The 12,956-nt window shown below is 39.3% G+C and overlaps 1 protein-coding gene across 1 annotated transcript; it reads right to left on the minus strand.

Annotated features, from left to right (window-relative positions):
• Positions 1-309: 309 nt before the first annotated feature.
• LOC133713743 (carbon catabolite repressor protein 4 homolog 1-like) lies at positions 310-6,451 on the minus strand. The gene is made up of 7 exons (XM_062139805.1): positions 6,161-6,451; positions 2,266-2,325; positions 2,083-2,169; positions 1,764-1,814; positions 1,585-1,655; positions 549-690; positions 310-474 (listed from the first exon to the last, which is right to left on the minus strand). The coding sequence occupies exons 1-7, from the start codon at positions 6,449-6,451 to the stop codon at positions 310-312; spliced, it is 867 nt and encodes a 288-aa protein (XP_061995789.1).
• Between the last annotated feature and the right edge of the window lie 6,505 nt (positions 6,452-12,956).

The following is a 12,956-nucleotide window of genomic DNA, read 5'->3' on the forward strand; positions in this document are numbered from 1 at the left end:
GTATCAGTCTTCCGGAGATTAGGAAGCTCAAGAACTCCATTATGATGTAGAGAACAATCTGTTGAAGAAAATACAAATACTAATCACTTATTTAGCACTACTAGAAAAGAGTTGAGAAATAAAACTTGCAATTATTCCAGATTATAGAACATTCATATCCACTAGTAGCAGGACATCTACTTTGTCATGAAGAAAAGAACTGTTCTATAAACACTAGCCACAAAATGTAGATAATCTGATAGATAGGACACTGCTAACTAGACAATGTAGGATGCCAAGTCAAACATGTTTTTCCAAAATTTTTCATGCCTACTTATTGAACTTTTTCATGTCTGTATAAAATATGTAATCAAGCACATCTGCCATGTGGCATTTCAGAAATGTGAAGCAAGGCTCGTTGAATGTTTCATGCTTTTTCTGACGATAAGGATTACCAATAGGCAGAGACCCGAACAAATGTGCATAAGCACTTACCTATATAATTAAGTCAGTAATTGAAAAAGAAAGAACTAAAATACATTTTTCAATAAGGGTAATAATTGACTTACAAGGGAGGTTCCACGCTTCGGCTTCAAATGCTTGAATACTGCCTTCTCTATATCAGAATAACCCTTAACTTGAACATGAGTGAATTTTAAGTCACCTGCCTCCAAGTCTAATTTCCCCTTAGTTACAAATTTATAAGCATCACTACAACATGTAAAAGAAAATTAAATAGTGAGGTTAGCAAGTTCGAGGAACTGAAGATAAGTGGAACAAGTGCACTAAATCAGGAAACATATCCATTTATCCACTAAAAATAACCACTAACCACGGCATTCTGAATGTGACGCTACAATCTTATTTCTACCAAATGATAGTTCTACAATGAGTACACTCACATACACTACTACCCAACAATTCAACGCCAGGCAAATCAAATTGCAGAAAACAACCAAAACTAGAATACACAAACTATGCAGGTACTGGGAGATCCATTATTGGTTCCATGTTCATAGGTCTGCGTCCATAACTAAAATACTGAACTGCGTTATCTAGACATGATTCATTACACTGAAACCAACTAATCACCAACTACTAATGTATCCCACAAATCCCACAATCAGTAAAACAGATTCTTGACCAAGAGATACACTGCATCATACAATAGATAGATCATCTGATTCTTGGCAGAAGACAAAAAACTAAACCAGACCAAGGAGAGCTTGGACAATTTTCTAAGGAGGAAAGGATGAATCATACTTCTAATCGAATTCTAGAGTATAAGGCACAATAAAGAACAGATTAACAGCAATAAGATCACCAAGAGAGGATTTAATCATTGATAATAGAGGGCAGACATATCATGGTCAATAACATGCCCACCAATACTAACTGAAGAATAATCGATAACATTAACCACTGAACTTCATTTCAAAGCATATCTTCAACAACACTAACTGAAGAGTAATCAATAACATTAACCACTGAAAGTAGTCAACAAAACACGGTTTCAATTTTCCAATAAACCACAGTTTCCTTTCCTTCATGAAATACTTTCAAAAAACCATTGAGAAACCAATCATTTAACTGCATGAGACTAACCTTACAGGATTAGCATTGAAATGTCCACATAGTATAGAAGGAACCTTAGGATCGGCAGCAAACTTTTCTACCTCATGTACATAACTCACAATGTTATCCCAAAAAAAAAAAAAAGGGTCAATGAGGTTACTGTGATATGCTATCAATCAACGGACGACTTTCATGTATTTAAATTGCACCTGAAAGAGGGATACTCTTTGACGAGACATTGGGCAGATATGAGTATTCACCTAGAGTAAACAATGGCAAACAGATGTGAGTAACTGGCCACAAAACAACATTTTATGCTAAAAGCAAGTTACGTGCGTTGTTCAATTTCAAAAGAATTACGTACCACACAAAGTTTTCCATTAGAACCATCAATTTTTTCTAGAAGCACACACAGAGCTATATTCCCCAGCAAAACGGAGCATATCAGTTGAAAATATGACTTGAAAGATAACATACATATGCAAAACAAGATTAGTATTAGAAGCAGTGCAATTATAACTTCCAGACCGTTGAAAGATGGATTTTAACTTTCTCCGTCTCCTGTGGAGTCCCAAATTTCTTTGCAACCTCGTCTGCCAATGTGTCAAATTCAATCTAAAAGAATAGTAGAATTAGTAAGCACCATCAACATGCAAATTATTCTCAAAATAAAATAATCATTTTTCCCTTTCAGTGCTCAAGCTTTCTCACCTCATATGTATTTAGGTTTAGAAATCGGTTATTCAAATAAAAGGTCGCACATCCATCCATCTGCTCAACACAGCAAACAAAATGCATTGCTTTGAAAGTCCACTAACATATACAGCTTAATTACCCGAGACATCAAATTTAATGCATTATTTAGAAAGTTCACTAACATAGAGTAGAATAAATGTCACATACAAAATTAGATTTTGTTTAAGGAAAATCAAAATTGGGAGAGAATTGAGTCGTTTTTTCATTGATAATAGGGGCCTCTTTATATAGAGGATTACAAGACATAAAATCAGAGTTGTACAAGGAAAGATAATCGTACAATTAATCGGATATCTATGAATGTCTCCGAGAATATCTCAAATTCTAAACCCTATTACAACTAGGTCAAGTAACCTAGAGTTTGGGCCAGACACATATTTTGGATTTACTTGAACACTCCCCCTTGTGTCGCCCAAACGTGGTGCTCCTCTCGTTGCCTCATTAAAAACCTTGCCGAGTAACAAAAACCGTGTGGGACAAAAATAACCTCGGTCAAAGGGGAAAAAGAGCACAACACACCCTTCACGTTTCGAGACCATACATGTAGACATCTCCCCCTGATATCTGCATCTCCCCTTAATGACTATGGTCATGGGAGTTCGGATAACTTCCGCAAACGATGCTACCAACATGTTTCTCAAAAGTTGAATTTAGGCAATGACTTAGTGAGCAAGTCTGTCATACTGTCCTCAGATTGAATCTAGTTCACTTTGATTTTGAGGAGAGTCTGTTGTTGCTGATTATCCTTGGTGTTGTCACTTTTGATGTAGCCTTGCTTCACTTATTGAAGATAAGCAGCATTATCCTAAATGCTCATAGGCTTATCTGTGGTAGACTTCAAACCATAATTGTTCGAACATGCGTAATTATGGATCCAATCCATATACATCCACAAACCACTTCGTGAAGAGCAATAAACTCTGTATTGTTTGAAGATATAGCGACTAGGGTCTATTCTGTAGACCTCCAAGATATCATGGTCTTTACCTATGGTGAACACTTAACCCGTTTGGGAATGACCTTTGTGTGGGTCAGAGAGATACCCAATATCAGCAAAACCTTCCAAAACACATGTCGTTTTGGGATGTGGATAGTGAACGCAGGCTAGTGTTGGCGGCATTCCTGGTGTGTGATGGGTCCGAATCCATCATCTCTCTGTAGGGATAGAACAAGCTTATATCAATTTTACATCTCAAGTACCGAAAGATATCTTTTACACCAATCCAATAGCGACACGTTGGCGCAGAGCTATACCTTAGCTAACAAGTTCATTGCAAATGAGATGTCCGGTCTTGTGCATTGAGCTAAGTACAATACTGCGCCTATTGTATTTAAGTAAGGCACTCCTGCCTCTAGCACATCATCGTCATCATCCTTTGGACGAAGAGGGTCATTTTCAGGATCAAGACTACGGACGATCATGGGGGGTGCTTGAAGGTATGACCTTGTCAAAATGCCTAAGCATCTATCAACACGATGCTCAAGTTCCAAACTGAGACATAATCGTGTTCTCCCAAAATCCTTCATCTCAAACTCGGATTTCAAATGTTCAGTGGTTTCCCTTAACTCTAAGGGCTTCCAATGAAGATCATGTCCAACATGAATCCCGATAGAATCCGAAACTTGTTATGAAAACGCGCGGGCATATCCCTTCCCAATCAAGTAGTCACTTAAGTGGCGGATGATTGTTAGAGTCTCAAATCCAATGTAGTTGCCCATTCGTCTGTAAGGACCCATCATAGAGCACTGTGGCGGCGCAATTGGCACATAAATGGCACACTCAAATATGCGTAAGTATGATACTTGTACCCAGTCACTAGCTGTAATGCAAAGGTAGATTGAGTGGCGGTGGGTTGTAGATGAATTAGCATAGCTGCATGCGATATTGCATCACCCCAAGCGAATATAAGGAGAGTGGTGCGCATTACCAATGTCCTGACTACCATTGTAGTCGTTTTCGTGAGACCATTTGGGTGTGTACATAGGAATATGATGTTCAACATCAGTCCTATTGCAATAACCATCGAAAGTCTTCGATGTAAACTCTCTAGCATAGTCAAATCCAATTGACTGAATAGGATGATTCGGGGAGTGAGCCCGTTGTCATATGATATGTGCTAGGAGTGTAGCATAAGTAGCATTACAAGTGGATAATGGCACAACACGTGACCAGCGTGTTTGCGTGTCAACCAACATCATGAAATATTGAAACGTCCGCAAGTTGGTTGAATTAGTCCATAGAATCCCCATGGATTCTATGTAAGAACAGAATGAGTATTTTCATATCCTTTGCATAAGACGGTCTCAGTCCTAATTTCCCTAAGGAACGGGCTTTGTAAAACGAGCAAGAGGCCTTAGAATCAACCAATGAGGATTTTGGTTGGGCCGAAGCGTCTGAAACGCTATTTGAAGCAGAGTTGGTGATTGCAACATCACCTGAGGCGTCATCACCATGATGTACGCTATCCATGGTGTCATGGATAAGAACTATGCCAGCCCTAGGCTGGTGGTGGACGGCAGCGGCGGCGGGCACACTTAGTCCACGAATCAACTTTTGATTCATGCTTCGTTTCGCCCGAAAGAAAGGATGTCCATGTGAAGTCTTTAGTAGACAGATCATCATATCATGACCAGGATGACCTATCCTGTTGTGACAAAGCCAATATGTGTCTAAATCCAAGAGATATTCTCTCATGACTTTATTATATTTAATTGCTCGAATAGTGACATAGAGTCCACTAGAGGGACACCATAAACTTCTCTAAGATGCGCATTTATTCGCAATCGTTAGAGGTATTGCAAAGGAACTCATTTCCGTTCTCTACATGCATTTTCGCATGGAATTCGTTGGCTATTCATAGGTGCGATTTGCCCTAGGAGCGTAGAGAGTTTCTGTGACAGTAATCAAGGTGCCATTTGGCAAGGGGAACTTGGGCTATTCCATGTCCTTGAATTAATACTGATGACCCAGCCATCGTAGTCACAAAGTAATATGCTTAGAATCAAAATGGAGTCATAATGAAAAAAACTCGAAATAGGTCGTCGGAAAGTGGTCGGCAGTGACCTGTCGCCGGAGATGTTGACGTGGCACCGATTCACTGACGTGGCGCTGGGTGTGGGGGTCTGGCTGTAGTGGGCCGCCTTCCCTTTTTTATGCAATTGGGCTTCTGATCTTCTGGGCCTCGTCAGTGGGCTGCTGGGCTCGGCTTGGGTTCGGCTTAGGCTGCCTCCTCCTCCTTTTTTTTTTTCGTTTCTTCTTCTGCCTGTTTTTCTGCCGGATGTTCTCGTTGCCCGTTCAGGATCTTTTAGACTGGTTTTTGGGCTATTTCTTCCTGTTCCTGAATTTTTGGTCTGAAGAGCTTCTGCTGGCAAAGTTTGGTAGAAATTGGAGGTCTGGAAGGTGGTGAACCGGTGGAGTATTTGCTGCGGGTGATTTAGAGATTCTAGTGGCCAGTTCGATAAGTTTCCGGCCGGTTCTGGTGGTTCTTCCGTCGGTTTTGGATTCCTGGGGTCGAGGGCTTCAAGTTGTGTGGCGGAGGCAGAAAAGGTATCAAGGTTTTGTATTCAGATTTAGGGTTTTGGCTATTAGGTTTTAGGGTTAGAACGTCGTGCTGATAACGTGTTTAAGGAAAACCAAAATTGGGAGAGAATTGAGTCGTTCTTTCATTGATAATAGGAGCCTCTTTATATAGAGGATTACAAGACATAGAATCAGAGTTGTACAAGGAAAGATAATCGTACAATTAATCGGATATCTATGAATATCTCCGAGAATATCTGTAATTCTAAACCCTATTACAACTAGGTTCAGTAACCTAGAGTTTGGGCCAGACACATAGTCTGGATTTACTTGAATTGATTTAGATTTCTTGAAAATTCCTGCATATCCAAATTTCTGTAGCTCCGGCTCAAACCATGTACGGAAGTCATTCTGATGGATTTCTTGAAGACAAAGGATATCAGCACGATACCCTGTTATCTCATCCACTAATCTCTTTTGCCGATAATGCCACGATGCGGCCCACCCAAGCTTTTCCAAAGTAGGACTAGGAATTTGTGTCATCAGATTATATGTCAGCACTGTGAATGTATCCATTTCTTGCAGATCAGCCACTGCAGCTGATGAGCCATATCTGATCATCTGACGAGGATGAATCAAAGGGTAATCAAGCACAGGGGTCGTAAAAAAATTGTTTGAAACACCTGCCCCAAGTACTTCAATCTCAAGGCTGAGTCCAACATCTTGTGGCGTGGGAGTATAAAACTTTGTGGCCTCCAACAGCTCACTTTCTCCATTCTCCCGCTTTCGATACCTTAAAAAAAAAAAAAACACATCATACATTTAGCAGCTTGATCACACCAATACTCTTGCTACAATTTATCCTAAAACAGCAAGAGTGGACTCTTGAACTATAGGATTATGCACAGTCTAAGAGATAAGAGTAGTATCAAGTGTTTTGGTAAGCCTTAGATGAATTTCAGATGACAACAAGTGTTTCTATCTTTATAATAATTCACACACACACACATACATATACATACAATTCGTCTCAAGAACGGACGTCCGTTCCTTAGCTAGGGAACGGATTTCCATATTTGACCCACTTTTCAATCACAGTTTCACATCTTAATAGTTCAACTTCTAGGTCCTAATGTATAGATCACTTCTGCAAATTTTCAGCCAATTTGATGATCATTAAGGCATCCAAAACTGCAATTTACCATTATAAACACGAACGGTTCTGGTTTGACAGATTCGGTCCGTTCGTGTAAATTATAGTTTTGGATGCCTTAACGATCATCAATTTGGCTAAAAATTTGCAGAAGTGATCTATACATTATGACCTAAAAACTGAACGGGTAAGATATGAATATGTGATCGAAAAGTGGTCAAAAAAGGGAAATCCTTTCCTTAGCTTAGGAACGGACCTCCGTTCCTGAGCAAGTTTATATATATATATATATATATATAAAACAATGGATCACATTTTACCCTAGATGAGGACAAGGGCATGTTAAACAAAACCTTGTCAGCAGACTGATAGGTTAACAAAACACAGTAGATCGAGGTGTTTTCTGAACAACAAACTTATGTTTATCATAAGCATCCAGGATTGGTTTTACATAGATTAATATAATTATTCTAGTTTTTTTTTATTGGAAAAGAAATTTCATTAATCAATAATTGACTACATCAAGGAGTATATAGTGGCCTCATTAAACCCACCACAAATCGGTTGGGAAGAGTACCACACTCCACTTAAGACTTAAGTACTAGACTCATAAACTAGAATTGGTAGAAGCCAATCCGGGGCCATTTGCCACCAATAAGTGGGAAACGGAAGAGAAAGAGCGGCTTTTGCTACACTATGAGCAGCTTTATTACATAGATTAATATAATTATTCTAGTTAAGATTTTAAAAAGGAAAATATAAATAAAGTAATCAACAATATATACGAAATTATACACAATTGAAATTACACAATAGTATATTTAAATATATTTTTTTGGTCTAAGAAAAATTCATTCATAAGCCAAAGGCAAAGTTGCAGAGTACAGGTAAAACAATGGGAAAAAAACAAACGAAAGTCCCAACTATGAATAATTAAGATAACATCAAGTAATTCCAGATGGTGGTCCAGGAAGGCCATCACCTCCTCAAACTGATAAAAGAGAGGTTAGGGGAAGATTGATCCATTCTTCTGAACACATCCTCTATTTAGCTAACATTGTCACAGCATCTGCTGAACGGTTAGCTTCACGGGGGATCGGGGGCGGAATTGTGTAGGAGGCTCTATGGGCAATAGCCCAACCAAGATTTAGGCTGAAAAACCCTCAAGTATAGGTATATCTTACCCCTGATGCTAATCAAAAATTCGGTTTTCTAGTAGAAGACCGGTTTGGTTTGACTACAACAAGTTTTGGTTTCATAACGAACTTTTGCATTTTATGTTTAACAAGGAAATTGTGTCATTTTAACATTAAAAAAAAAATGTAAAACTCTCTCTCTAGAAACCCTAGAGAAACTCTTTCTCTCTAGAATGTCGTTGGCTCTGTTTGTGCCTGTCCGGCTGCGCCCTAGCGTTAGCGACGGCCTCTGGCCTAGCTGGCGTACGCTGGATGCGGTCGGACGGGTAGGTTGTCTCGGAGGCGTGTCTCAGGCTCGGAGGAGAGGACTGGGGGGTGTGCCATCTCCTCCCTCATGGTTGAAGGAAGGGGCTGACTTGTGGCAGACTGGGATTGGAGTGGGCAGGGGGCTTTGCTGGGGCGAAGATGTGTTTGATGGAGTAGATCGAACGTTGTCTGGTTGGCTGACGACGGTAACCGGATGGGTGACTTGGATCTTGTGGCATAGCTTCCAGGGGCTGTTTGGTGTGGGCTTTGGACCGCGGCGGTTGGCGCCCCTCTCCTTTGGGTGAACGGCGATGGTGTCATGATGATGGTCCGACCCCAATGGTGGGTAGTCAGGGGTGGAAGCGCGGCGAGGAAGCTCTTGCTTGGGCCAGGTGGGCTGAGTATGGCCCTCTTGCTGATTTGATCGTTTGGGCCTGGGCACTGTCTGTGGGCCCGTTGTGGGCTGCAGTTAGGGTTGGGGCTCAATTTTTGGGCCCTGCCTTAGGTTTTATTTTACTTTTTGTTTATGTCTATTTATGTTATTTAGTTATTTTGCGCTTTATGCAAGTAATAATTCCCTACATTAGTTGTGTAGGGCTAGTCGGGCTATGTGCCTGTGTGTGCACTCAAAGTGCCTTGTCTGCTCTAGGTAGGCGGCGAGTTCCTTACTTCGTCAAATGGTCGCTACCGCATAGTGGTAGGGTGAAGCTCAGTGTCGTTGGCTCTATCTTCCGGCGGCAACATAATGGGAAAGCTATGCATCTAGTAATTATGTTATGTTGTAATCATGTTACATATCGAGTTTTCTTTCCGTTATGTCACTGCTATGTCAAAGCAAATAGAGTAGCCAGTAGTGCACTCTTTGCTAGTTGATGCTTGTTAGAATACATGAGTTTTGTAGAGATTCCTGATATTATTTCAGGACATACTCTAGATGTCTATTGTAATCAAGGGTTTAGGCTTAATGTCCCCCATTGTATTCGACAGTTTCATTAATCAAGGCTTGAGGGCAGCCGCACCAGCCCTTTATTCAAAAAAAAAAAAAATATATGTTTGATGTAGTTCAATTGTTCAAGAGATGTTCAATTGTCGATCTAAATTATAAAGAACAATTCTTAGGTTCACCTCTAGGGTGAATGAGCATATTCACTCCCATTGTCGATTAACGCATAATAACTTTATAATTTTTTAATTCAACCATTCATGTTGTATAACGTAATACAAAGATTAGCTTTGTAAAAAATCAATCAAATTGAAGACCTTTCAGTTATTCATTTCTATGAAATACATGGACGGTTCATCATAATAGTATTAAGTGTTGTTAGAACCATCCATTTGTTTGATTCAATTAGATAATTAAACGATTTCAAATTCGATTGATTTTTTATAGTGGTGATCTTTAAATGCTAATTTAAGATATGAACCGTTTGATTATAAATTTATTAAATAAAAGTATGTTAATTGACAATGAATGTGAATATGCTCATTCACCCTAAGGGTGAACCTAAGAATTGTCCAATTATAAATGTTTTATCTATCTCTTACTAATGATATGACCGTCAAATAATAGGCAAATTATATATTTTAAGCCATGTCAAATTAGAGTTCAGGGAAATTTTGTATTTGTTTCATAATTAAATTACCAAAAAGGATTTGGGTATTTGAATCAAACTAAATTATTTGGAGAGTGGTTGAGACTTGAGAGTTCTCTACAAGTCTGCATGCCCGTAATCATACGAATGTGTGACATTTCCAACGCAGTATGGAACTATGGACAAATAAAAGATCGAAATGTTTGACAGAGGGGAATCAATGATTCTACTGCCTAGGCTTACTGGCTTAGACAAGGGGTTACACATGCTCTTGTGTTGCACGTTAATGATAAAAATAATTCCACAAAAAGAGAGAGATAGAAGAAAGAAAGCCAAAAGACCAAGAGAAGGATAAGGTACGATCGATGATCAGAAATCAAGTGAATTAGTGCAGTAACTACTAGTTATCACAACTTTAATTTTACTAGTGAAATATGAGACGTGTAAAATGAGGTGTTAAAGTGATTTAGTTCGGCTAATATGTTAAATCGAGCTCAAGCTCGCCCAATATAAGCCTTGAATTCTTCTCCAAATTAAGTTCGGTTCAGTTTGGTTGATTTCTTCCAAACTTAATCCGGATAATCAGCTCTTTTGTGGAAACAAGATCAGCTGGCCATGCTCCGTCGTTGGTGATCAAGAACGATCCCCAAAGTTTTGTTTGCTAAGATTTTATTAAGATGGGAAGCAAGCACAAAAGTGCATATAAATCCCCGGCCCAGAGTTGAAAAAATTAAGGAAGATGCATGCTCCTGGTGGTAGCTAGCTAGCTAGGTCACGAACATATATACATGCTCAGATGCTCTGCTGGAAGTGAGTATGGATGATGGGGGCTTGCAGGTCAAGATGTTCGCATCTGAAGTAGTTACATATTTCAGCTGCTTTCTTTTAAGTATTCTAGGAGCCAATCATACATTAACTTTCTTATAAGTTTGCTTTTTCGGGCCAAAATTTTAAGGTCAAACTTGCAGTTAGTTCATCAGTAGTCTTCCCATTGTAACTTTCCGGCCAATATGTAATCTAATTTGAAATAATGCAGTCTCAGACTCAACATGGATTTTCATTGCATTCAACAATTAAGGAGAAGCTCAAGGAGGTTGAAGGCGTCTGCAATCAGGGGTGGATCTACTTGAGATGCCCAAAATTCGTCCAAACGTTAGATTATAAGTGTTAGAAGCAAAAAACGGTGTTTGATTAAGGTGAATACCGATGCTGCTTTCATACCAAACAAAAGAGTGAGTGGTGCCGGGGTTGTTCTTAGAAACAACGGAGGGGAAATCGCAGTGGCAAGAACCATTCCCCTTTCTGATGTCACTTCTCCTAGACATGCTGAGTTTATGACAATGTCATGTGGATTAGGATTGGCTTTGGAGCATGGATATTTGGATGTGGAACTTGAATCGGATGCACAAGCTGTTATTCAGGCAATTCAAGATGATAACTGATAAGGAGACCTTGTAATCGACAGGCATCTAGTGGAAGTGATAAAAAAATGTTGGTGAGACGATTTACTGCATTCAAATGTGACTGTTCCAAGAGAATGTAAGAGAGTCGCTCATGAACTTCCAGCTCATGCTATTAGGCATAACACTGTTTGTACTTGGTCTGACTGTATACCTTTTTTTTTTTTTTTTTTGAATAAAGGGCGGTGCGGCAGTCCTCAAGCCCTGATAGCCTTGATTAAAGAAACTATCAAATACAAGGGGGAGACATTGAGCCTAAACCCCTTATTACAAAAAGTAGCTAGAGAACATCCTGAAATACTATCATAAGTCTCTACTAAAAACTCGTACTCAACAAATCACTAACTAGCAAAGAGTGCTCTACTGGTGACTCTATTTGCTTTAACTGCTTGAAAGCAGTGGTGACACGACGGAAAGATAACTTGATCTGCAACCTGATTACAGCAAAACATAATTACCCTACGCACAGTTTTCCCATTATGATGCCACTGGAAAATACATCCAGTGACATTTAGTTTCATCATGCTAGCTACTAGGAGACGGCGACCATTTGACCAAGCAAGGAACTTGCCACCTACCTAGAGCAGACAAGTTACTGCCACTAAGAGGTTGCGACCATTTGCAAATGCAAGGAACTTGCCGCCTACCTAGAGCAGACAGGGCACAAAAAGTGCACAACCCGGCACTAAGGCCGACTAGCCCTACACCCTGACTGTATACCTTTATGGCTGTTAGAATGTAACCAGGCCGATACAAGTGCATTTTGTCTCGACTAAGGATGGCTGTTCCATCATCCTCTTGTATTTCTTTGATCCTTCATGAATGAAATCTATTTCTTAAAAAAAAAAGCAAAATCAGAGCAGTCTACCAGAAATCCGAGGAAGATGATGATTCATATGACAAGCTCTAAACAAGTCTTTTTTACTTCTATTCACTAGTGAGAGAGAAGAGGCGACTATGTTGGTTTGGTTTTTTCTCATTGTAGACAAGTATTTGGATTAATAATCAGTGCTTATTGAGTTCTTTGTCCTCAAAACTGCTTTTGACCTTTAAAAACACTGATTATTTTTAGTCCTATAGGGGAATCTATCTTTTAATAATATGCCAAAACGCATGGCTTCATCAACTCCCAATTTAATTAGGTTGAGATTATACGTTGTTAATCTCATCGATGTAATTTCTTTTTCTCCAATGACAACTACTCCTATTGGGTAACTTAATCATTAGATGAGATAAATTAGTTTTGTTGTGTCCTGTTAAGAGTGATTACAGTACTTGGTTTAGACAAGCATCCGATGCAGGGAGAACCAACCTAACACAACAATCGGACCCGGTTCATTATCTTGCCAATTAGGCACCCAAATACATTTCACATCTAACATATATGGTTATCATTTAACTATCGCTAATTACAAACAAAAAACATACATAAAATTGGATCCTTTCTTTTTTACTAGGAAATCCCATTTCTTTCAAACT

This window comes from Rosa rugosa, chromosome 1 (genome assembly GCF_958449725.1).
Source record: "Rosa rugosa chromosome 1, drRosRugo1.1, whole genome shotgun sequence".
Classification (NCBI taxonomy): Eukaryota; Viridiplantae; Streptophyta; class Magnoliopsida; order Rosales; family Rosaceae; genus Rosa; species Rosa rugosa.